Below are 24,054 nucleotides of genomic sequence, written 5' to 3' on the forward strand. Positions count from 1 at the left end.
GCAGGCTCCCGCCGGGGCCGCGCCGGGCGGGGAGCGGTGCCGGAGCCGCGCACACCCCTCCAGGCCCGGCAGCCGCGGGGAAGCGCCCGGCAGCCCGGGCCGCTCCCAGGGTGTCCGGGACCGGCCGCCTTCCCTCCCTGTTTGCTTTCAGGGTGTTTGCCTCTGGTGCCGTGCAGAGCAGCCGGGAGCTCGGTGTCACTCAGCGGCCGCTCAAGGAGGTGACACGGAGGAGAGCTGGAGGATACTGCCGGCTCCCCCACCACAAAGTCCTTCCCAGCCCCTTGTCCTTCACCAGGCACGTGAGGCATTCTTGTATCCTTGCTCTCCGCTCTTTTCCCACCTGTTCTGCCCCCACCACCATCTAAGCCTTGTCTCGCCGGCTCTCCCGGGCAGGTGGGCGGCAGACATGCCCTACCTGCACCAGGACTCGAAGCCGCGGCCGGCTGCGCATCCCGGGGATGCCCGTGCCACGCACAGCTCGGGAAAGGGCTACGAGCAGCTGAAGCAGGAGTGCCTGCGCAGGGGCGTCCTCTTTGAGGACCCCGACTTCCCCGCCTGCAATTCGTCTCTCTTCTTCAGTGAAAACCCTCCCATTCCCTTCGTCTGGAAGAGGCCTGGGGTGAGTATGCCGTGGCGTTCGTGCCTCCCGTCCTGCCCAAGGTCAGGCAGCTGTTCTTTGGGGGTGCACCAAGAACGCGTTCAGGGAGATGTAGAGATGAAGTGGGGGGGGAAACCCTTCCCACCTCAGGAGCAGTGGCTCAGGGTTGGGATGCCCCCCGCGAAGAGCTCAAGCTGTAGGATGAAAGGCTTCACGCCATGTTTCAGGTGGAGCTTGTTGTACAGACACACTTATGCATGTGTATTTATGTGCATGCATAAAGGACTTGTAATCAGCTTCTCTCTCTTACATTATTGCCAGACAAAAGATGAAAATAAGAGGGCACACAGGGAATTAAGGGTAAAATACATTATGATAATGTTCTAACTGTGTAAAATTGAGTGTTGCTAATGTAGGAAATTCATAAATGAGATCAACTTCAAAAATTCAAACCTTTTAACTTTTACAGTACTAGAGTCCTACACTTACCCGCTCCCTTCCATCAGGGAACACTGAGAGATTACAATTGCATGCCATGGTTACTGAGCCATTCAGCAGTAGCCAAGGGTTCAGTGAGTATCTCTTAATGCATCTTGCATAACACTCATTAATAACACAGTGGGAGCATGAAGCTGCACCAGTCACATGCTCTCAGATCATAAACCCAGCATCACTTCTGGTTCCTTCTTCCCACTTCACTCTGTAACTAATAACCACACAAAAAAATGTGGCAACATTTCATTTCTTTGCTAAGGACTGATGTTTATACTGGGTTTTCTTCATAGTCTGGAAGCTTCTTCCTTTATAAAAAACTTTTCTTTGGTGATGGTGATACCAAGGGAGAGAAAGAACAAAGTAAGCTTAAAGAAGGGTTTAAATTATCTTAATTCCCAGTGATAAGCATTCAGTTCCTCAGCATCTGGTAACATAGCGCTGATACAGAGCAGAATTAAAGCTGTTAGTCCTGGACAAGTTTCAGTTGTGAAAAAAAATTGGAGATCCCAAGACATGCTAAGTGCCGCCCCCACAGGCACTGCTGCCTCTCTGTGCTCCAGAAAGCCAGGGGGCCTGTGGGGCTGCCCCCCGCCAGCACAGGGGAGGGCTGTGAGGCTGAGATGCTGCGGGTGTGGTGACTCTAGAGTGCTGAGAGGCATCAAAAATGCGCGTGGCTGTGACACTAAATCTCAAAGAATGGTTTTCCTTTGCCCAGCTCCTAGGTGATAGTTTGTCTTTTTAGGGCTCAGAATAGTTAAAATTCAGTGTAAAATGTGACCAGGAGTGGTTGAGAGCTTGTGTGCCCTTGTGTATGGTACACAGGGGCAGTGGAGAATGGTCTGTTTTCTTCGGGATCTTTGTATGCTGAACTGGATACATTTCCAGGATGAGTAAGTTACCTCAAATGGCCTCTGCCTTTACTCCAGTTCCCCCCACGCACTTTTGTGAGCTGCACAGCGAGAAATAAAACTCAGGGGAGGCTGAGAGGATGTGTGAGGACAGGGTATTAGTTATGCTCTGCTCTGGCTCCTCAGCATTTAAACTAAATCAGTTTCATCTCTATTATCCATCAGGAGCAGCAGCAAAATAGAGGTGGTGTAACAATTTCAATTTAACACATTTTACTTTGCAAAGGAAACATTGGCCTGGAGCATGTGCCAGGTGAGTTGCCACAGCTGGAGAGACTGAGCACAAAAGCATGGCCTCTGTGCAGGGTATCTATATTCCAACTTCTTTTCATGGTGACTGGTTTTTACTGCATGTCCCACCAGTATTTTACAGTAGCTTGGTTGAAGTGTAGCACAGTACTTGAGGGTAATTGCAGGGACAAATAATCTGAATCTTCTGATTTACAATCTGTTAGAGTTTAATCTTTAGTAATGAGAGTAGAGAAGGCTTTCTCATTACTTTGACATGCATATATCTGCATATATGCATGTTTGTAGCAGCATGAGCAAGACCTTCAACTAGCACTAATCTGTAAATCTCCCATTGCAATCAGTGAGCTACATGGATCTGCATCAGAAGAATATGACTTTCTACATAAGTGAAGTGCTCCAAGATTCAGACATTTAGTGATTTTGATTACCAATCCTTTTAAATCCTTTTTAATTACAAATTCAAGCTGTCCTTTATCAAAATTTTGGAACAATCTGAAGAACATAAGACTCTTTTCTCATTATATTTCCTTTCCTTAATTCAACAACTCAGTGTCTGGGAAAGGTAGACATATGAATTGAAGAATGAAAAATCCCAACCCAAAAAAGGAAAGACAAATGGGTTTTACTAATTTTTAATGAGTCTATGGTCTACCGGAGGAAGTAAGAAAGAAATATTCCTAATATGAACAGCCATGGACAACCAGTATGACAGGTTGGGACCAGGCAGAGAAATGTAATCACAGAAATCACCTAAACAATCTCACTCCCAGTGTGTTTTAGGTCTCTATGCACCCCCTCTACCAGTGCAAGACAGGCACTGGGATGCAATTTGTTTTCTTTTGGGTTTAAAGAAACATGGTTTTAATGCAGCATCAGGACAGTCGCGGTCACTATGTTTCATCTCTCTGAAGACTGCATGTTCCTACTTCCAGGCAATGTCTTTGTGCAGGTGAATCCTTAAATTACAGCATGCCGTGTGTGAATGCTGGGTTTTGTCCTTTAACATGCTGAAAGTCCTGATACATTATTATACCATCTGAAAATCCTTTTAAAATTAACATTATTTTTGCAACACCCACTCAAAAACTGTAGAGTGTTTTTTCTTTTGTTCAGCAGAGAATGTGGCACAAGTCCAGTCAACACCCTTTCAATTACTTTTTATTGATTTTTTAAAAATTATTTTTGATTGCTCTAGACATAGGAGATTGAAAACATTTTTCCATGTATGAGTTACAGAGATGTGTAATAAACACTGAGTCATGAATCAAACCCATGTCAGTTGGAAAGGTTTTTTATCTTGTCCCTTGCTAACACACGGAGCTTCTTGGTAACAGCTAAATGCATTGGTTGCAATGAGAATTACGTCTCCTGAGAGCAATGGAGCTAAAACAAAGTGTGTTGTTAAACATCAGCTGCTTTATCAGACATTGCTATATCAATGTCTGAAGGCAATGAGCTGTGGTTTTATTGTTCATGCCCAGTCCCTACGAGACTGAATGTATCTAACAAGCAGGCAGGCCAGGTAAGGAGGAGCTGCTGTTTGTTTCCCTTTGCTCCACACTCTGGGCACATGGTGTTCTGTGGTGCCTCCTCCCCGGGGCACCTGTGCCTGAGGCACAACCTGGCCACCACCTCCTCCCCAGCAAAGGCAAACAAAAATTAGGCAAACCCGCTTCCTCCTGGATGTTGCCTCTGCAGGGGGAGCTCCGCAGCAGCAGAGCTGGTTCACTGGTGCCCTGGCTGCAGCAGCAGGTGCTTCAGCAATAACTGCAGGAAGCTGAACAGAACTATCAATATTCTGCCCTATGGTCTGAGAAAATGCAGTGATATGAATGCAAGGCAACTCAATTTAATCTAGGCAAATGCAGGGATTAAATGACTGAATGTGCTCTTCTATTTCCTCCGCCCTCCCCATTAATTTGTTTCATTTGCCACTTAGGCAGAAGGATCTGCTTCATGCCACAGGGTCTGCAATAATGTATCAGGGCAGGCTGATTAACTACAGGCGTATTCCTCCAGTAATATATTAGATATTCTCCTCTCCCCTTTTCCATTCTGTTCAATCAATTACATTCAATATACAGTTCATGGGAAAATAGAGAATTCTTGCCACCTTAATTGGTTTATGACTATAATTTTTCAACCCAGCCATGGTACTAGTAATTGAACTAAACCAGTCTAATGAATGCTTGAGAACTGCTGTAATGCCACCATGAGCACCATTCCCTCTGACCTCTGACCACACGGGGTGGGTAGTGTTTGCTCCTCCTGAAAATTAGCAGGACTGAAGCTGTCTTTGTTATTTGCTTTCTGGAGGAGGAAATTGTCCCATGGTTGTCAGGCACTGTATGTTCCAGGTATTGCATGTAAGTAAATAAAAGGCATACTAGTTCAGTTAAAAGTAAATTGCCAATTTTATTTTTTTCAACCATTGGAGGAAAGCAAGCTAACAAAAAGCCTCGTAAACCAGGGCTGCAGCCTGACATCAATCTTCTGGATGAGTTTGTGCTATGATATTTTAACAATTGCCTACAGATGAATAAAGAACGCCAGCCTTTCATTACCAGCCAACTAATTATGAAAAAAATGAGGATAGTTGATTTTTAAATTGCTCTACACTGTAATTAATTAGCAAGGATTCCCCATCTTGTTCTTTGTGGTGGCAACACTGCTGCAGGATAACACAGCTCGTGTGGCACACAGGGTTTGTCAGCGCTGCTGCAAGTCTGGTTCAGAGTGACGGTGATATTTTCCTATTTTTCCTTAGAAATTCTAAGTAATTTCTCTGTCTTGCTGTTGCAGGATATTGTCAAAGACCCCAAGTTTATCCTTGGAGGAGCCACCAGAACTGACATTTGTCAAGGGGATCTTGGTGAGTGATTCCCCCTGGGTGGATGTCTGCACACCGTGAGGAGCATGCAGTAGTGTCCTAACAGAGGAGGGGATGTTGTCCCTCCTGAGCTGGTGGGAGCAGTGGAGCTGGAGGTTCTGCCCAGGCTCGCCTGGCCCACAGCTGCTTCTTGGATAGCTCCCACCCATCCATGCCAGGGACCATCTGGGTGCAGTGGGATTCAGGGTCAGGGAAGGATCTTCACTCAAGGGTACTGTGAGCCCAAGGGAGTCTTTGTCTACCAACCCCTCCAGACTGAAGCACAGTCTGCCCTGGCCAGGCAGGGACACCCTCTCTGGGGACATGCAGGCTGTCTTTTGGGTTTCAGGGGAAGTGGCAGCTAACTGTCATAACATCTCCTCTGGCCCCTTTTTCTCTTCTTTCCCTCTTCTCGATCTACAGGTGACTGCTGGCTTTTAGCAGCCATAGCTTCTCTCACACTGAATGAAAAAACATTAGCGAGAGTGGTGCCACTGGATCAAAATTTTGGGCCAGATTACGCTGGAATATTTCACTTCCGGGTAAGGTTCCATCTGTCACAGAATGAACCCGTCTCTGTCATTACATTTCATGGTCTATTTTGCAGTGAGGCTGACACGTACTGCAGAAGAGACACTGAAAAAAGTAGGATTTCTGAGCTTACAGTGTTCATGTTTGAGAAACAAACTAGAGGGCTACGTGAGCCTCATACAACACAGCCACAGGTACAAACACAGCCACTACTGTTATGTGAACAGATACATGGCTTTAGAAATAAGTTCACATTTTCCTGGGCACACACACCTCACTTAGGATATAAGTCCTTAAAGGAGTTGAACTGGTACCTGTAACACACGTGTGTCCTAAAGGAGTTTTGAATTATGTGGTGAGCACTGGTGTAGCTATGTGATTGACATTATCCAGACAAGGAGCTACAGTACAGGTCTACACATTTTGCCTTGGTGTTTTCTTAAGACAGATCACCCTTCCAAGAGAGCAGCCTTGCAGGGCAGAGCAGGAACAGATGATTTGCATGTCTTCTAATGAAGCCTATGATTGTCACCAACTTACAATTAGAAATGCTGGGGCACCAGAATCCTGCTCTCAGGAAATGCTGTGCTGTCATCAAACTCATGCACCATCCTTTCTAAAAGTTTTGGCAGCACAACGAGTGGCTGGATGTTGTGATTGATGACCGATTGCCCACCTTCAAGGGCCGGCTGGTTTTCCTGCACTCAGCTGAACTCAATGAATTTTGGAGTGCCTTACTAGAGAAAGCCTATGCCAAGTAAGTCCCACTGCACATGCATAATTTGCTACTTGTACATACATTATTCACAGTTTGTTCATATGGTATTCACAATTCTAGTGAGCAGCTTCTAGCATTTGCTGCTGCCCTTGCCAGCCTGACAACTGACACTAGAGAAAGAGCACCCTCAGGCTTTAAAGATATGGAGAAATGGATGAATTAAAAATGCAACTAAAAAGGGAAGCAGAATGACCCCAATACTACTGCTTGGGTACATTCTGGGGTACTTATTTTGACTTTAGTGCTATTGCTGCAATTCTACACACATGCAAGAAAGCTCTCAAATGTGGATATCTTGAAAGCAATTCTCACAGTCAGCGTGTGTTTTCCAGGTTGAATGGCAGCTACGAGTCTCTGAAGGGTGGCAGTACAATAGAGGCTATGGAGGATTTCACTGGGGGTATAGGAGAAACATATGATGTTAAGGAGGCTCCTGACAATTTCTATGAAATCCTAGGAAAAGCCCTGAAAAGATGCTCAATGGTGGGCTGTTCTATTGATGTAAGTAAGAAACTGGGTCTCAATTTCTCAGTGTCCTCAACTTTGGGGTTCAGTGTTTTCTGGTTTGAGTTTCACTTTTCCTCCTGATGAAGTTTGCTGCTTGCAAAGACTAGTTAAAATTTTATTGAACTAGGCAGTGTGATACTCAGCTGGCTGATGGGACCCTTCACCACCATCACTGTCCATCAAAGCCTTTTTACAAGAAATGAGATCATGTGAACACCCGATCTCAGTCTGAGAGTTAAGACTGAGATCCTGGAAATGTAGATGGTGCTGAAACAAAATCACAGGTGAGGTGCAGAGGAGGAATTCCACTCTGGAACCACCTCATTTTAAACAATGTTTAAAACCTTCCATATTTTTTCCCAAAATGGGACCACTGCACCATGGTTGAGCAGAAGGACAAGATCCCTGTTTGTAGTACGGGTTAGCCACCGGTTAGCCTGGTGCTTGGAAGGAACCAGGCGGCACCACTTCTGATCTCACTCTGAAGAGAGAGGTTAATTCACATTTTTTTCCCCTGTTCCAGACCAGCAGTGCTGCCGAGTCAGAAGCCCGAACCCCATTTGGCCTTGTGAAAGGCCATGCGTACTCTGTGACTGGCATTGAGGAGGTATGTCCAGCAGCACGGGGCAAGGAGACACCTGGGGAAAAGATAAAGGAGTGTCCCCTCAGCCTCAGGTGATGGGGAAGTTGTCCAAATTCCCATCCAACTTTCCCTCCCACATCTCCTGTGGCACACTGCACCTTTTGCCCAGCTCTTAACACCAGCCTCTGCATACTGGAGAAGCCTTGCTCCCTAGATCCTGGCACTTGATATTTTCTGTATTTTCTTCTTCCCCAGGTGAGCTATGGGGGCCGGCAAGTACAGCTCATAAGGATAAGGAACCCGTGGGGACAGGTGGAGTGGAACGGCCCCTGGAGTGACAAGTGGGTGCACTGTCCCTTATACACTGGCCTTGCAAGGGCCAAATCCCAGCTCCTACTCCATAGATGGCTTCCTGCGCCTCAGCTGCTCTCTGGGAAATTAAACCAAGAGTTTGCATGTGCCTAACAGTATTTCTGCCCTACAGCATCTCTCCCTCAGCATATTCAAAGCAGCGCAAGGCAGGGCACTGTTGAGGTTGTTCAGTCCCCAAAACCTAGCATTAGCAGAAATCATGCATGAATATGAATGAGTTAATTTTAATGCACTCCCAATTGTAAAATTACACATTTTGAGTGATATTTTTGATTAAACTGTCTCAAGCCTGTAGCTCTAGTACTTGTAACACAACATCCATAGTTTGTCCTGTTAAGATAAGTTGAAACTGATAATGTATTACTCCCTCTGAACAGCTTGCATCTCTCTGTTTATTGTTTGGGGTTTCTTAAACACATCAAGAGTAATACGTTAATAATAATAAATGGCCATTAAATGAGACCATCTCCATGCCAAAGGTGTGGAAAGACCCCAAAACACAGCAGAGTTGGCCTGAAAACCAGTCAGGTTTTACTACTAACAGTAAACAAAGTGCAAGCAATACAAAATGAAAAAAATACCTGGTAAAAAAATCAACACTACATTCCTCTCCAACACACACTTTTCAGTATATTTTTGCACATATGCATTGTTTCATTTTTGCTTCACTTTTTCAACAGAGGTTTTTTTTTTTTAATTCACATAAACGCAGAGGAGAGGAACCATAACCTGCCTGGCCCTTTAATATTGCTGAGACATGTAACCATTTGTAGGACTACTTTAAATTTCCCTGTCCTTATCATGGCTCAGAAGTAAATTAAATATGTCCACATCAGCTCAGATCCTTTATCTTGAAGAAAAACATGGATAATTGACATGTATAATGAGTTCTTAAATCTGAAAAAGATGGAGAGGTTATGATCAGGACAGGCATCTGGCAGTTTATGCTGTTCATCAAAAAGGCTGTCTCTGCAAAGCAGAGCTCTGACTCTGCACTTGGGAAGCTTTCTGGAACTCAGGATGCAGAGGGGCTTGCAGGTCAATACAGGAGCCTGTATTAACATTTTGCAGTGGTTTTAATGTGGTTTTAATGGGAATTAAAAACCCCAACACAAGGTGCCTTCTACTGCCTAATTTTATTTTGTCAAAATTGGAAATACAGTAGTGCACTTCCAGGTTTCCTGAAAAGCTTTATCAGGTTTTGTTTGGTTTTGATATGCTCCAGCTGGAGTTGAAGAGGTGCATGAAAAGGAGGCAAAGACTTAACCTGGAGCCCCACTTACTCCACTGAATTTCTCTGTGCAGTTGAAGGAACCTATTCAGTTCCCATTGACTCAATTTTGAAAAAACATCTGGCTCTAAATTAGCAACAAAAGTGAAAAAGATGATGGTGCTACAGATGGAATACAGATTTAAGGAGAGTGTTTACTTACCAACATCTTGAGGTTTACCAATAGCCCTACTATCTCCAACCCAAACACCTGAGACCAGTCCCAATGTCAATAACTCACATTAAAACCACTCTGGAGCAGCTTTGGGATTTTTGGCCTGGTGCTGCTTTTGGCTGCATTAATTAGTCTCTGCAACCATGAGTGCCAGTGGAATTAGGAAACCTCTTAAATACAACTGTGTTTGTGTAAGCTGCACGAATAAAACACATGTGAGAGAAGAACAGCCTGCTGTTATGTCCTGCTGGTCGTTCTGAGCCAGGGAAAATTGATTGCCACATGCCTGTAGTAAAGCTTGGTTTTGTTTCCCTGCAGCTCCGCAGAGTGGCACTCAGTCAGCCCATCAGAGCAGAGACGCCTGTCTCAGGCAGCGCGGGATGATGGAGAGTTCTGGTAAGACACAGGTTCTTAAAGTGTGGGGCTCTAATCAGAAATCAAGGTGCAAGTGGCCGGAACAAGCAACAAAGGAAGAAACCTTTGCATGATGAAATTCTCAGTTTCTGCCTAAGAGAGGACAGGTAGAATGATCCCTTTATTTTCTGTGTTTTGTGTGTGCCTATATCTGTTTTAATAACAAAAGCCCTCAAAAATCAGTTTAGTTAATGGCATTGGTATTTCAAATACTGTGTGTCTCCCATGAATGTAACACCCTTTAAATCCTTCTCATGAACAAAGGCAGGATATCGAAAAGGGAACATTGTATGGCACTGTATCAGCTATAGGATTCATTCTAGGCATGCCCTGGGAGAGAATGATTCCTGAGAAGCCATTCTACTAGTTGCATAAAGTAAAAGAGCACCAAGATACATGTGAAATTGTGGAAAAATTTGAAGAAAATATGGAATGGAATGGAATGGAATGGAATGGAATGGAATGGAATGGAATGGAATGGAATGGAATGAGAAAAAAAACAGAAACCAACATGGTGGAAATTGTTTTAGAAGTGTGAAGTGTTCATGCCAAGTTCATGATCTCAGACAGAGCAGATGGCTGACTTGCACATGATCCCCTATATTGATCGTGCTGTGACAGTGTGTTGGGCCGCATTTTCTAGGGCCAGATGCTCAGTTGTTTTACACATAGGTAAATCTAAAAAGGTATGCAATGGAACTATTCCAGGTTTTGCCTGCAAGTTAAACCAAAGTTCAACTTCAGGCCTGCGAAGTTATTTGAGATAGACAGTGCAGCACGATCAGTCACACAAAATGATTTATCGCAAATTTTGATAACAGGAGGGAAGTAGGTCCAGTGGCTGCTCCATCACTGTATTTTTACATAAGATATTTTGAGTTATTTTGCTAGTGACATAGCAAATGCATTAGGGCATTTGCAGTTTCTTCAAAAAGCTTTTGTGTTTGTTTGGGTTTTGGGTTTGGTGGGGTTTTTGATCTGTTTTTGACCTGATTACAGCTGTAGCTTACGTGGTGAGTGTAAAGGAGACAAAGACTTTACACAGTACCCATGTAACTCCAGCAAGTATCTCAGTACAGGGCAGAACTTAAAGCCTTACCATGTGATGAGGGTAAAAGTGTGCAAGTAGGCATCAAATGACCAGTGAAATTAATGGAAAAAATCCCTTTTTAGATCTTTTTGTTCTTTGGACTTTTGAGAACTGAAGAAAATCTTCATGGTGACATGCTGAGGACATTTTGACCTCATTAATTACCCCAAAGATGTCTTGGCATTTGGCTAATGCATTTCAGATTGGTCTTGTCCAGATGCTTCTAATAGATATAAAGGGGCATCTTGTGGTTGGCTAAGAAATCAGCTTCTCAGTCCTCCTAGTCCCTTCCCTCCTAAGATCCGAGGGTCAGAGTCTTCCTTTCCCTTCATAAGTACAAACCCAGAACAGCTCTAGGGAAATCAGAACAGGTGTTTTACCTCCTTGAAGTCAAATGTAATTTATAAAGGGCAACCCCTTCCTCTGCTTTGCAGCGCATTTCCAAAGGGCCCAAAATTGCATCATGTGGCCACAAAACCATGCCATTGAGAGACAGATTTTGCTGTGCTGCTCCCACTTTAGTGTCCCGAGCTTCACAGTGAGAATAAGCAGTGCCTAGGGTTAGCAATATCAGGGAATAGCTGACAAGAAAGGGCAGAACTCAGCAAAGCAAACCCTGCTGTTTCTTTTCACACCAAAATCAAGTTGTAAAATGGCCCATAGCAAGTGTAAATTAATACCACCACAGACACCTATTTGTTATAAGGAAGAAAAATTGGACTAGCTCTGTTGGACAAGGCACACTGGGGGCTTGCTGGAGCCTATCTGCCACTGCCACAGATAAACTTGCATGTTGGAGGGCTTTTGCTCTCCTGCTACTCCACTTTGTTGTTAGGCATCTGCCACAGGAGGAAAAGGATAGTTACAGAAGCTTGTGTTAGGGAGGAGATCCATTTCTGTGTGTTATTTCTGTGGTCCAGGGAGAGAGGGGGGCTCTTCCACAGAGCAATTCAGAGCAGAGGACATATCTACATGTCAAATTGCCCTCATTAAGGCCTAATGCATCAGCTCTTTTACAGAGGGAAGTTCAGACTACCAAGGCTACCCTCAGGCTGAGAGTATAAGTGAGTGAAAGCTAGTTGCTCTCCTGCTGGCATATATCCAAGGTCACCAGAACTACTCTACATGAACTGGTGATCTGGCCCTGGGGGATAAATACTTCTGCTGGGCATCCTTCACAAAGATGAATGGCTGCCTGTTCCTTACCACGTTTTTTGCTCAGGATGAAGTTTGAAGATTTCAAAGTGCATTTTGACAAAGTTGAGATATGCAACCTGACTCCAGATGCCCTGGAAGACAGCACTGCCCACAAATGGGAAGTGGCCATCCACCGAGGAAGCTGGGTCCGGGGAGCCACCGCAGGAGGATGTAGAAATTTCCTAGGTAAGTAAGTACTAGTTTGAAAATGAGAAGCAGGTACTGAAATCTTTACCTGCCCTCAGCTATAGCTCTTCAGAGAGGATCTCTGTAGCCAGAGCTGTGGGTGCAGGACAGTTCAGCTGACAGGAACCAGCTAAAGGGACAAATGAGGAAACTCAAACCACTGTGTGGTTAGGAGTGCTGTACTTTAATGATAAGACCTTTCTGTGATTGGCTTTTTTCGAACGAACAAACCAGCAATGAACAAACTGATAAATGTTCATATGGTCCTACTTGAGACTTTGTGGTGAAAGACTTTGCTTGTTTTGCTCTCAGGTTCATTGGATCTGATTTACCTCTTAATGACATTTGCTTGAGCAGCACTAAGTTCAAATTAGCCAGTTAAACTGCAGCAGCAAGTGTAAAATGAGACAAAAATCCCAGATCAGCCAACATGTTTATGTGCCTCTGAAGCTGTGTCATGGGTCTGAACTGTGTTAGTGCAGAATGGCACCAGCACTATGGGATCATTGCTGCTATGTAATTTTACAAAATTTCATCTCACATTTGAACCATGGTAAATTAATAAGGCACCAGGCCTAAAATCTTTCCTACACCTAGTTCCATGCAGGACTTTGGGATTTGGTTTATTTTTTGCAAAGCTTAGTGGAAAGAAGTACAACAATTAATGGAAAAACTAAGTTTGAGTGAAACCTCATCTTTATTGTCTTTTTTGGTTTGGTGGGGGTATTTTTGTAGTAGTAGTGGTGATTTATTATTCTGAGTCAAGAAGCTCTCTGGTGTTCTTTACATTGGCAGAGACTTTCTGGACAAATCCACAAATCAAATTACATTTGACAGAGAAGGATGATGGACAAGATGACTGCACATTCATAGCAGCACTGATGCAAAAGGATCGCCGTAAACTCAAGAAGCTTGGAGCTGAAATGCTGACCATTGGCTACTCTATTTATGAGGTACTCCCTTGCTGCTACAGCACAGGAGCTGCACTATTGGTGTTTGGAACTTTCTCTGGGTTTGTATCCCTACCCCATTTTTGGAGCTCTTGCTCCTAAAATAACCTTCTCATTTACATCAAGCCCTGTGGAGGATGGAGTCCTCTCAGAGGAGAATTTAGGAGTCTCCACAGGGCCATGGGTTCCTAGAACAGACCCCTCAGCCATTCTGTTACCCCCTGTCTGGCTCAGGGAGAGGGAATATTGCTTCTTCTGAGCATCCTGGGGCACATCACACACAGATGCCTGTCCTCAAGTGAGGTTGAGGTTGGTGAATCTGTTGTCTGTGTGACACCCTATCTGGGATGGTGGTGTTTAATGGCAGGGCATGTTTAAATAGGAAGACAATGTCCCAGAGTACTCTGAGACTGCCTTCTGGGTGGAAAAAGACAGTGGTAGTGGGTCCTTGCCGTAAGGTGGGAGCTAAATTACTGTGAGTACCTGGGAGAGGGAATGAGAGTCAGGATGACAGCCTGGGGTGACACTTGTGCCAGGCAGAATTTGTCTCTGTGATTAGGAAAGGGGTGACTATGGCTTTCAGCACACCCTGGCCAGTGCAGCACTGCCTGTTTTTCCCCTTCTAGAGCCCTGGCACAGATGAACGCTTGGGCAAAGACTTCTTCAGGTACCACCCCTCCAAGGCCAGGAGCAAAACCTACATTAATTTAAGGGAAGTATCCCACCGATTCAAGCTGCCACCAGGTGATTACATTCTTATTCCGACAACATTTGAGCCACACCAGGAGGCAGATTTTTGCCTGAGGATCTTCTCTGAGAAGAAGGCCATCACTGAGTAAGTCAGCAGCAAGCTTTGGGCCCTCCAATGCTCTCCTGCACACGGTGTTGTTGGCTGTTGGGGAGAGTGTGGCTGCCAGGCACCCAGCTCTACAGCAGAGACCCAGCATGGCAAGCTCTTGATCATTTGGGTTTTTTTGTTTGTATTTGCCCATTTTTGCTAAACCTGACTTTTTTTTTGAGAGGAGTTGAGAAGGTGGGAAGGTACGGTGTGCCATGATGAATCTGCTGGACGTTTGACAGGGAAGAGTTGCTAGCTGGCACTGTCTGGGTCTCTGTGAATATAGCAGTGTTTGCTTCCTGTTTGTTTCCTCCCAAAGTTTGTCCAAAAGACAATTGTATGTTAAAAAAGCATACTGGGGAGAAAATGTGTTCACAATGAATAATGAATAAAGAATGAGATGAATTCTTTAGCAGATGACATGCACAGCTGTGTCCTTCCTGAGTCCTGCCTAATGTCTGTTCTAAGGGCTTATAGCAAAATTTAAACAGTTCAAAAGTCTGCTTGTTTGATGAATTTTAGCTAAACAGTACCTGTTATGTTAAAAAAACCCTGTTTTATCATTCCCCTGGGGAAAAGGTAATAATCAAGCTTCCACCCCAAGCAGATGTTGAATACCTTCAGATACCAAATAAGGTTTTCTTTTCTTCAGGGATCTAGATGAAAACGTTGCCATTGATCTTCCTGAGGTAAGTCTACAGAGTTAAAGTAGCAAGAGAATAGCTCAGCAGAAGCCGGCACACATTGCTTTTGCTGTCTTTGGCTAAACCACGTTCATTTCACAGGAATGTTACACAATTGCCAGCTTTGTGTATGTCACTGAAATGCTAAGCTCTGCTGAATATGGTAAAAGAGCTGTAACAATCAAAATCATAATCATTATGCTTCGCATCCCCTTGAAGGCAGTCAGTGCCAGCCAGCATGAGAGGTGGGTGTCAGCCACCACGTGTGCAGTGAAAGCGCCACCCATTAGCACTGGGGAGCCACATGACTGTTCACATCTTTTAAAATTTTATTTATTTGGAAAAGTAAGGAGCAAGAGAATGTCTAATAGACCTACATTAATTTTGCATACAAATATCTTTATTTTACTTCTCAGTATGTGCAGGACTTGGGAGGGAATGCTTACACATGCACGTGCCTACTGACATGATTGAATTCTTTTTGCTTTTGAATGGCTTGGTCTGCCTGCTGAGCATTAATTGCAGCTGGGTCTGAGTCAGCTCCTGTTTAAATGTATCCGTGCAAATAAGCCATTAATTGTGGTGTGCCTTTCCATGGAAACAAGCTAAGCCAAGATCTAATTTGTCTCTCTTTAGTAAAACTCTTCTCCGGGGACCCAGCGAACAACGACATCTTCATTTCCGCGATCTCAGGGCCATGTTCTGTAGCAAAATAAATCTGTGCTGGGTAACATGCTGATAGTGCAGCCACCTCTGGCTGTTGCTCTCAAAAAGGTCCCAGGATGATGCCATGGGAGAGAGCTCAACAGCACTGTGGTTGTTGGAGGCCCAGGGAAAAAAAATGGTGTAGGGTGGGATGAGACGAGACAGAGGTGTTTTCCAGGATGGGTGCTCTTGGTTTTTACCAAGGCAATGGCACACTATACACTTGCCCAGGTGAAGGAAATGAGAGGGTGAGACTGCCCTCGGGCAGAGAGATGGCTGGGAGGCCTCAGATCTGGCAGAGTTCAGAAGCATGTGTACCCTTATTTTAAGATATACATTGGTCCAGGGTGCACAGAGGGGCTATTTGCAGGAGAAATGTGATGTTTTACAATTATTATAAGGATTTGTGTGGTTGGTGTTGCAGCCTCTACATCCTACCCCAAGCCCACAAGAAACTGAAGAAGAAAAGCAACTCCGGGCACTGTTCGAGCAGATTTCAGGAAAGGTGAGTGCAAAACACTTTGGGTCAGAGCAAGATGTAAAAAGAGGGTAAACACTTTTGCTCTTCTACAGGGCCATGGATACATGAAACAACCCCAAAATATTTTGGGAGTATGCATAGTTGTAGTGTGTTGTCTGGGCACCAGATGTCACCATGCCTTGTAGCTCGATGGATAAGGGTGCATGCCCTGGTGAGCAAGCAGGAGGACCAAAGCCAGAACCCAAGCTCTGAAGGAGCCTGCCTAGTTTAATGTTCAGTTGCAGTTGAGTTTTCTTTGAATCAACAGTTCCCACTTGAGATCACCTTCAGACAGACTTATGTACAGCAGCACTACTGTATCTTCCCAGCCCTTATATTTTTAGCTTTTTCTGGGTTTTGTGTGGCTCTCTTTTGCTGAGTTGCAATTAAGTACAGATGAATGATGTTTATGATTTCTGAGGTTTTTGGTATGTCTGATTACAGAAACATTCAAGTAACAGATACTTCACTTTTTTTTTTTTTTTTTTCCCGCTGCAGGACATGGAGATATCTGCAGAAGAGCTTGAATATGTTCTGAATGCTGTATTAAAAAAAAGTAAGTGCTGAGTTAAGGGTTCTAAGTTCTACTTAGAACCTAGACTACAACTTCTAAGTTAAGGGTTGTATATAACTTTATAAAATCTGCCATTTAATTAATTTACAAATAGAAAATTCAAGGCTGTCTTATGACCCAAACTTGGTGTCCTTGAGCAAGGGCAGAGCCTGGAAAAGCATGTGGTCCATGATCTAACCAGCTTGCCCTGCCTCCAGCATGATCCATGTCAGCTCAGTGAGGCCAGCTCTCTATTGCACTGCCAGTCTGCTGTGGAAGGACAAGCACTAGAATGGGACTTTAAAGACCTGGATGTAGTTCATGATCCTGCTACAGACCCTTTGTTCAGTGGGAAACATGTCACTCCCTGGACCTCATCTCCTGATTTACAAATCAAGGACAGTGTTTCCTGTCATGTCTCCAGTAAATGCATCCTCTGTCTGGACTGAGACTTCTCTGTGGTGAGAGCTGCCTTCATCTTCCAGTTCACAGCCCTCCCACAATGAGGATTAAGAGTCAGCTATCTCTGTTCATGAGTCCTATTTGCTCCTTTCTGCTTATAAAAGACAGCTTTGCCCACGATTTCTTTCTTATTATTGTTCTTTTTCAGCAAAGAATATAAAATTCAAGAACTTAAGTCTCATTTCATGCCGAAATATCATTTCTCTTATGGATGTATCCTTTCAAATAAGTGCCTGTGAGGCTAAATGAAGAATGAATATAATTGTGCATAACATTATATGTCATGGATCTCAGAAGTGGATTTGGTAATGTCATGGCAGATCACTACCCAAAGAAAACAAAAATACATGACTGTTTTATCCTGATTTTTATTTTAGAAATTCAGGGTTAAGAGTTTCAGCGCAAACTGTTTTATATTGCAGACTTAGAGGCAGATGCTTTAATCCTGACCACCTTTAGAAGTAAATCTCAAGCAACTTCTAAATTGAACAGTGCATTTTTCAATCTGTTGTTTATTTGAAAGAGACCTAGAAAACTTAACTCAAAAAAAGTCTATTGTCTGGGGGGCTAAATTCACCAGGCAGAGTTGTACATGCAAATTATGGGTCAGAAATTAAGGATCAGCAGTGGTGAAATTGCTGATATCAAAGCTCTTTTTTTGACAATCAGATTGAAAACTGGAAAATCTGGTCTTTCAGCTAGCTCCTGGGACTCCAGGAAACAGACATGTGGGTGAGAGTTGTCTGTCCAAATTTAGGCATTTGTGGTGTAGGTGTCTACATCTAAGCCAGCTTTCTAGACTTCCTTTGTAGATAGCAAAAGGGATCGTGTAATTAATTTTTCTGGATGTACCTAACTGAGGGGTGCTAAATGACTGCTCAGGCATCAGGTGAGGTGAATCACAACCCTGGTGCTTCTCCACCAGATTTGTCCTTTGCAGAGTTCTGGTTCCTGCTGAGTTTGCTGAGCATGGCTTCTCCTCAGGTAGAGTGTTTTGCAGTATGCTTTCCCAATAAATAGTTTTGTTACACGAGACAAAAACAGTCCTACCAAGGCAAGTATCTAATATTTGATTTATGTCTTGCTTGTTCAGCTGAGATGTTCTTATATTTTGGTTTTGTTGCTCCAGTCCAAGACAAAGGTAATATCCATTCAAACATTTAGAGAAAAGAAAAGCAGACAGAATTTTATCCAGTTAAAGCTAGTTGATAATATTAAAACTCAATGCAGATTAGTCACCCTGCACATGCAATGAGAAATAGGACCAGTCCTAAATTTCCTTGCTTAAAAACCAAGCTTCAGTATGGAGCTGGTCCATGTTCACATCTCATCCTTACATGGTATTGGCACAGAGCCAGGGCCTGTGCTTGACCCTGGAGCATGGCAGCAGTTCTAGGTTTACTATTTAGGATACAACTGAATAGTTTCCATGATTTGCAATGCTTCCAAGCAAATCTCTGCATAGTTTTGAATAAATGGGGAGACATCTCTTCCTTTGCTTTGGAGGCGCAAGGAATTCAGACACAATCATTCCACTCTGGACATGCTATTTGGAGCACAATGGAGGAGCAAAACCATAAAAACGAAAATCCAAGTCAATGCTGGCACAGTCTCCTCTGTGTCACATGCTACTGAATGCCCTGGCAACTGTCACCGTGGGGTGGTGAGGAGCAGGGACGGAGTTGTACATGACCCTGAGAAGAAGAACCTGGCTGGGTAAAAAAAACCCTTTGCAAAACTGAGAATGTCCTTGGGATCTGTGAGTGCCCTCAATAATGTCACCAGCTCAAATAACAGCAGGTGTTAGCCCGCTTGGCATGTTTTGACCTTTGTGAATGCTCAGTGGGCTGGTGTCCATCTGAGCAAGGGCTTTGTCCTGGCAAGATGGAAAAAGGAAGGGAAATGGGACCATTCCTTATTTAGCATTTCAGAGCAGGTGCCTCATCCTGGAAATGAACTATGCTCAGTTCATCAGTAACTCAGTGAAATAAGTCCCTCGCTTCAGGCAGAGGGAAGGCCAGGCAGATCTAATCATTGCCTCCTAGAACTGCTACATAGGCATTTATTTCAGACCATAAGGACCAGATTTTGCCAGTGTCACCCCACTAGCCCCATGAATTTTTCGTTGAGCCATTGCAACAGAGCCTGGTCTCTAGATAAAAATACTGAACAGCACACTGGTTGACTAACTCCTTTGGGTACAGTAGCAATTTGTTTTAATCAGGTAATTTAATTCTCTGAGTCATTTATATCCCATTTACATCCAAAATTGTTCTTGCCTTAGAATAATCTTTCTTCCTCATGTAGTGCCTGAATTGCTCAGCTGTGTTTTTATATCACATAATGTTCCTCCAGTATCACAGCCACAGGCATGACTGTAACTGCTGGAGCTCTACCTTTTGAGAAATTCCAATGCCAGTTTCAGCAGCACCTTAGGCTTTCCAGTCAACATTTTCTGCTTAAGGGAACTACTCTGATAAGTTCACACTGAATTTGGACTTTGATATAGCAAGTCCTTTTCCTTAGCTCATATTACCAGACCAATGGCTACGGGAAACTGGAATTCAGTGAGTTCAAAGTTTTCTGGGAAAAACTGAAGAAATGGATAGTAGGTGACATTATCCACTGTAATTTTTCCTCCATTTCATTGGCTACTTCCCAAAGAGTTTATTAGGGATAAGCAGACAAAAATGGAGACAGGAGTGTGTTCAAGCCATGAATTTTAACACAAAACAAATGTTTTAAAAGCATGGGGTTTGTTTTGGATAGTCAGAGACATTCTTAGCTTTCCATGATGCTAAACCATAATGGTTTTCTGGAAATAACTGAGATTTTTGTAAGCTAATCAACTATGTTCGGGATAAAGAATGCAGTGGACACTAATAAGCAAGCCATTCAAAAGGAAACTTAAGGAGTTTCCATAACTGCTGTTGTACAGAAGAAGAAAGTGATGATTCATGACTAGTAGGAAACAATCATTTCCTAAGTCCCTGCATTTTCATTACTGATCTCTCAGGAGTCAACTGTACTGAAGTCTGGGAAAGTGCTGATTCTAATTTTAAACACATTTCCCTGTCCCTGTATATGGCAGTAACAATAAGTAGGCTTGCAGAATCAATCATAGACTGAATATTCAAATAAAAGACATTGTAATTGTTTCCTTATGGCCATTAATAGGTTTTTCTGAATTCATGCTTCACCAAAGCATTCAAAATATGCAGTTCTTTGCTTCTTGTCTAGCCCATCAGAAATGGCCAACACTTTTTCTGGGTACTAATGCCACATCTCTTTTAACAAAGGACACATTGTGTTTCAGCAAGGGGCTTGAGAATCCTTGTATCCTGTAGGAAGATTTGCACATGTATTTGCTGGAATATTTTAAGCTGAATGTGACGACAGCTCCAAATAACTCATATTCCAAAGGAGAGTTGTATTCGTCGTCTCAATAAAAGGATGGAATTTAACTCCAGCTTGAAAATTGCTTAATATATAGGTCAAACCTCAAACTGTTTGACCAGTTCTCTTGGTTGTACCGTGAATGTGACTATTCAGATCTTTTACACTTAGAAGCAAATGAGTGACAATATTAACATCATGTTAAAATTTGTCTCTAGTGTTCAGAACTACGGAATAAAACATAAAAGAAGATTAGGAGAATGTGTCAGTTAAGAGTTAAAAGACAGAAAACAGTACATCTTTCCAGTTAAAATCACTTTTTTAAAAATCACAACATTTTTAATGAAGAGCAATTCATTATCTTTTAATGCTTGGATTTGGCAGTACTTGTTTAAGTTACAACAACCTGTTCATATGACAAAGAGAATTGGGACCAAGATTTGCTCCTCCATTATAAAATCAGACTGGATCTAGACCAAAGTCTTGTCAGCTTTCTTAAATGCTTATGCTGTGCAGTTGGAGATAAACACCTTGCCTTTCTATCCCTTTCATATGCCAGTACTGAGCTTTCTGTGTGTCCTTTCATAACAGAGTATCTTCCTTCAATTTGACTTTGATAAATCTGGCTCCATGTCCTCTTATGAGCTTCGTGGTGCTCTTAAAGCTGCAGGTAAGACAAGCACTGCACTTTATCTGGTAAACCTGTTGGGCCAATCAGCATGAGTGAAGAGGACAATCAATCACACACGCCAGGTGCTCCTGAACGGGGAGGAGGTCTAAACCCCAGAGAGAACCTGGGCACATTGAATAGGGGAATTTTGCCCCAGTTACCCCCAGTCCTGAAGGGCAGGCAGTCAGCGCAATCTCTGTGTTTTATTGAGCTCTGTTAAACTCGACAGGGCTACACAGTTAGGCCTTGAAATAGACCACTTCAGAGTCCATCTACATTCAAGGGTTGAAGGAATAGCAAATAAGCTGCTATAAAGAGAAATCACTGCATTAGTATTTCATCACAACTTATTTTTATCAAAGCAGATAATTTTTCAGAAATCCCTCCAAATTCAAGAAGAGAGAATGGTCTCTCACACATCATAGTGTGCATGGACTAGAAACTGCAGTACCTGAAAAAATTCTTGTTTGGAGTTTGTTATTCATTGCAAACTTAAGGAACTTTGTGGTTAGATCTCTTTCTGGACGGATGCATGCCACAGAGTATTCTCCCATTAAGTGGCTTTCAAGATTAGTTAATAGAGATCTGTAGATTGCCCCTGATGTGTGAGGTTGCTTACTTTTTCTTTGTGTGTGTCTTTGGGAAGGATACCAGCTCAACAATTACCTGCTGCAACTGATTGTCCTCCGATACTCTGATGAGCAGTTCCAGATTGAATTTGATGATTTCCTGAACTGCCTAATACGTCTGGAGAATGCGAGTCGTGAGTATCTTCTTCCTCTGGAATTTCACCCCCTTTAAAAAAGAAATTGTTCTGCTTTTGGCTGTTGAGCATGTTGCACAATATCTGAGTACAAGGCTAAGAGAAAGGAGCTGTGTTTAGCATTTGCATTTAGGGTGGCTTTTCTCCTGTAACATGAAAAATGTTCTGCTGCCAATGGAAAATTTCCCCATGTGCATAGAGCTTGCTACATAAACTCTGCAGCAATGTTGAAGGCATGTGAAGAATGCTGGTGAAGTCCATGTTGTAACCCTTCTTGTGGCTCACCCAGGAGCTTTATTTGGGATCATACAAGTTCAAGGTTCAAATATTACTCTTGCCTCATGGAAAGAGAAAATTGGCATGTGCTTGGGCAGGTGTCTCCTGTACCTTTTACACATCATGTTCCCTTTTGGCTTCAGATGTGGTTCCCTGTACATCAAGGCACCCAAGGTCTCTGTTCACTTCTGACCCAGGGTCACTCTCGTTACAAAGCAGCAGTAGTAGAGATAGGTTAAAAGGCTGGATAAATGGCTTGATAAAGTGATCATTAGTGTGGCTGAGAATTCAAATAAAACCCAATTCACTCTATGAGAGGAAAAATCAACTTTCTTCACTGATTTCTTTTAGTTTTGTTCTTCTCTTTAATTTCTGGCTTGGCTGTAGCAATAGAATTATTAAATTTCTCAGAGATAGAAGTTAAATAAGATACATAAAGGAATGCAAATTGCTTGGCTTGATTTCAGAGTATACTCCAAATCTGACTGTTTAGCAAATTCAGGACACCTCTTCCAGACAAGTCCTGAAGTGAGCCTTGCATAAAGGCCTGAAGTCAGCAAGACATTTCCTCTTGCAAGGACTTTGCTTGTCAGAGGAGCTACCAGCACCAAGCAATCCTAAGCAATTTGCCTTTGCACCAGGCCTTCCCTCTCCCTGGCATGGCCACTCGTCTGTCCGTCATTGTTGGCGAGAAAGCTCGTGTATGAATATGGATGAGGTGTATTTATAGCACTGCTATCCGCTTCTCATTTCAGGAGTATTCCAAGCACTGAGTGTGGAAAACAAGGAGTTCATTAACCTGAATATAGGCGAGGTATGAGCACAGATTCATAAGCACTGACAAAATGATGGGGTTTCTCTAGAGCATTGTCTTCTTCTAAGAGCTGGAGTATTTCTGCATGACACTTCAGATGTCCATGAGAGTGCAGGGGGGTATCTGCTATAGGTTTCACCACAGCTGGAATGTTACAGCCCACTACAGCCCATGCACTGATTAAATCTCCTCCACACTATTTCTTTCCTTCCTTGCCCTGTGGCATATTGACAGCTTCCCATGCCTCTTTCTAGTTTCTCTGCTTTTATTCCATCTTTGGGTGCCAGGTTTCAGTGGGGGAAAGAGGAAGGAGCAGATGGGGATTCGGCGGTCTTTCACTCCCCCTGAGTCCCCCAGGAATTCAGATCAGCCTCGCCTGTGCATGTCTGTCATTTGCTTCTCACAATCCTCAGCACAGGTTTCTTATTTTGTTGTGCTCTCCTTGTCTCCCTGTTGCTGTGAGCTGTCTCTAATTTCACACTAAGCCAAAGCTTCCTGGGGTGAGGCACAATGAATTCCCAGGGAAAAGAAATGTGGGAACAAACGTAGACGGCTGGGATGCAAATAAAGTAACTGCTGTTTCCAGCATCTAGTGCTTTGCCTTATTCCTTCCTGCTGGCTGAGGTCTCTCCTTAATGACAGGATGTAAAAGCCAAGTGAGCAAAGGTCCTTTCCCTGCCTGGGGTCAACTCAGAGCAAAGCATTGCTTTGGAATGGATCTCATTTGGGGAAAGACATGGGGATGGAGAAGGGCCTGAAATATCTAATTGTAAAGTTGACCTTTTCTGATACTAGTTTATCAGCCTGGGAATGAACATCTGAAGAAATCTGATTTGGATGCCAGGAGTTTCTTGCAACTTTGCTGCTGAGACTTTTGCCCCAAGACCCGAGGTCCCCTTCACATGCAAACTTCACCGGGAGATTTCCTGCAGAGAAACATGCATGCTACCCCCACTTTCTGTTCTCCAGCCCTGTGGATGAGTTCAACTGTCAGATCATGTGGTTTTGGTAGAGCCTAATACTGGACTTGGCACTGAGCATTTGGAGGGGGAACACATGCCTCTCAAGCAGGCTGCAACTGTTGTTCCTGAATGACCACAGGTTTTTATGAAATAGGATTGTGTTTAATTTCAGCATAGCAAAGACTACAGTGATTAAAATTCTTTATTGATGCTTGGCTACTGATTACTGTAAGGTGC

General features: G+C 43.4%; 1 protein-coding gene across 1 annotated transcript; it reads left to right on the forward strand.

Annotated features, from left to right (window-relative positions):
• The first annotated feature begins 163 nt into the window (after nt 1-163).
• CAPN9 (calpain 9) lies at nt 164-24,054 on the forward strand. Its single transcript, XM_038132251.1, has 20 exons — nt 164-619; nt 5,056-5,125; nt 5,546-5,664; nt 6,277-6,410; nt 6,764-6,932; nt 7,462-7,545; nt 7,777-7,862; nt 9,657-9,734; nt 12,065-12,225; nt 13,021-13,178; nt 13,802-14,010; nt 14,666-14,702; nt 15,826-15,906; nt 16,420-16,477; nt 17,085-17,149; nt 19,476-19,544; nt 20,924-21,002; nt 21,649-21,765; nt 22,797-22,855; nt 23,651-24,054. Exons 1-20 carry the CDS (start codon nt 407-409, stop codon nt 23,675-23,677), a joined length of 2,073 nt encoding a protein of 690 aa, XP_037988179.1. The 5' UTR covers nt 164-406; the 3' UTR covers nt 23,678-24,054.

The sequence above is a fragment of the Motacilla alba genome, chromosome 3 (assembly GCF_015832195.1).
Source record: "Motacilla alba alba isolate MOTALB_02 chromosome 3, Motacilla_alba_V1.0_pri, whole genome shotgun sequence".
Taxonomy (NCBI): domain Eukaryota; kingdom Metazoa; phylum Chordata; class Aves; order Passeriformes; family Motacillidae; genus Motacilla; species Motacilla alba.

Bases quoted from the DNA above. Each gene is read 5' to 3' on its own strand.
- CAPN9 (XM_038132251.1), top strand. From the start codon at position 407: ATGCCCTACCTGCACCAGGACTCGAAGCCGCGGCCGGCTGCGCATCCC. The intron at 7,546-7,776 runs GTATGTCCAGCA...CTTCTTCCCCAG, and splicing joins CTGTGACTGGCATTGAGGAG to GTGAGCTATGGGGGCCGGCA. The intron at 7,863-9,656 runs GTGGGTGCACTG...GTTTCCCTGCAG, and splicing joins AACGGCCCCTGGAGTGACAA to CTCCGCAGAGTGGCACTCAG.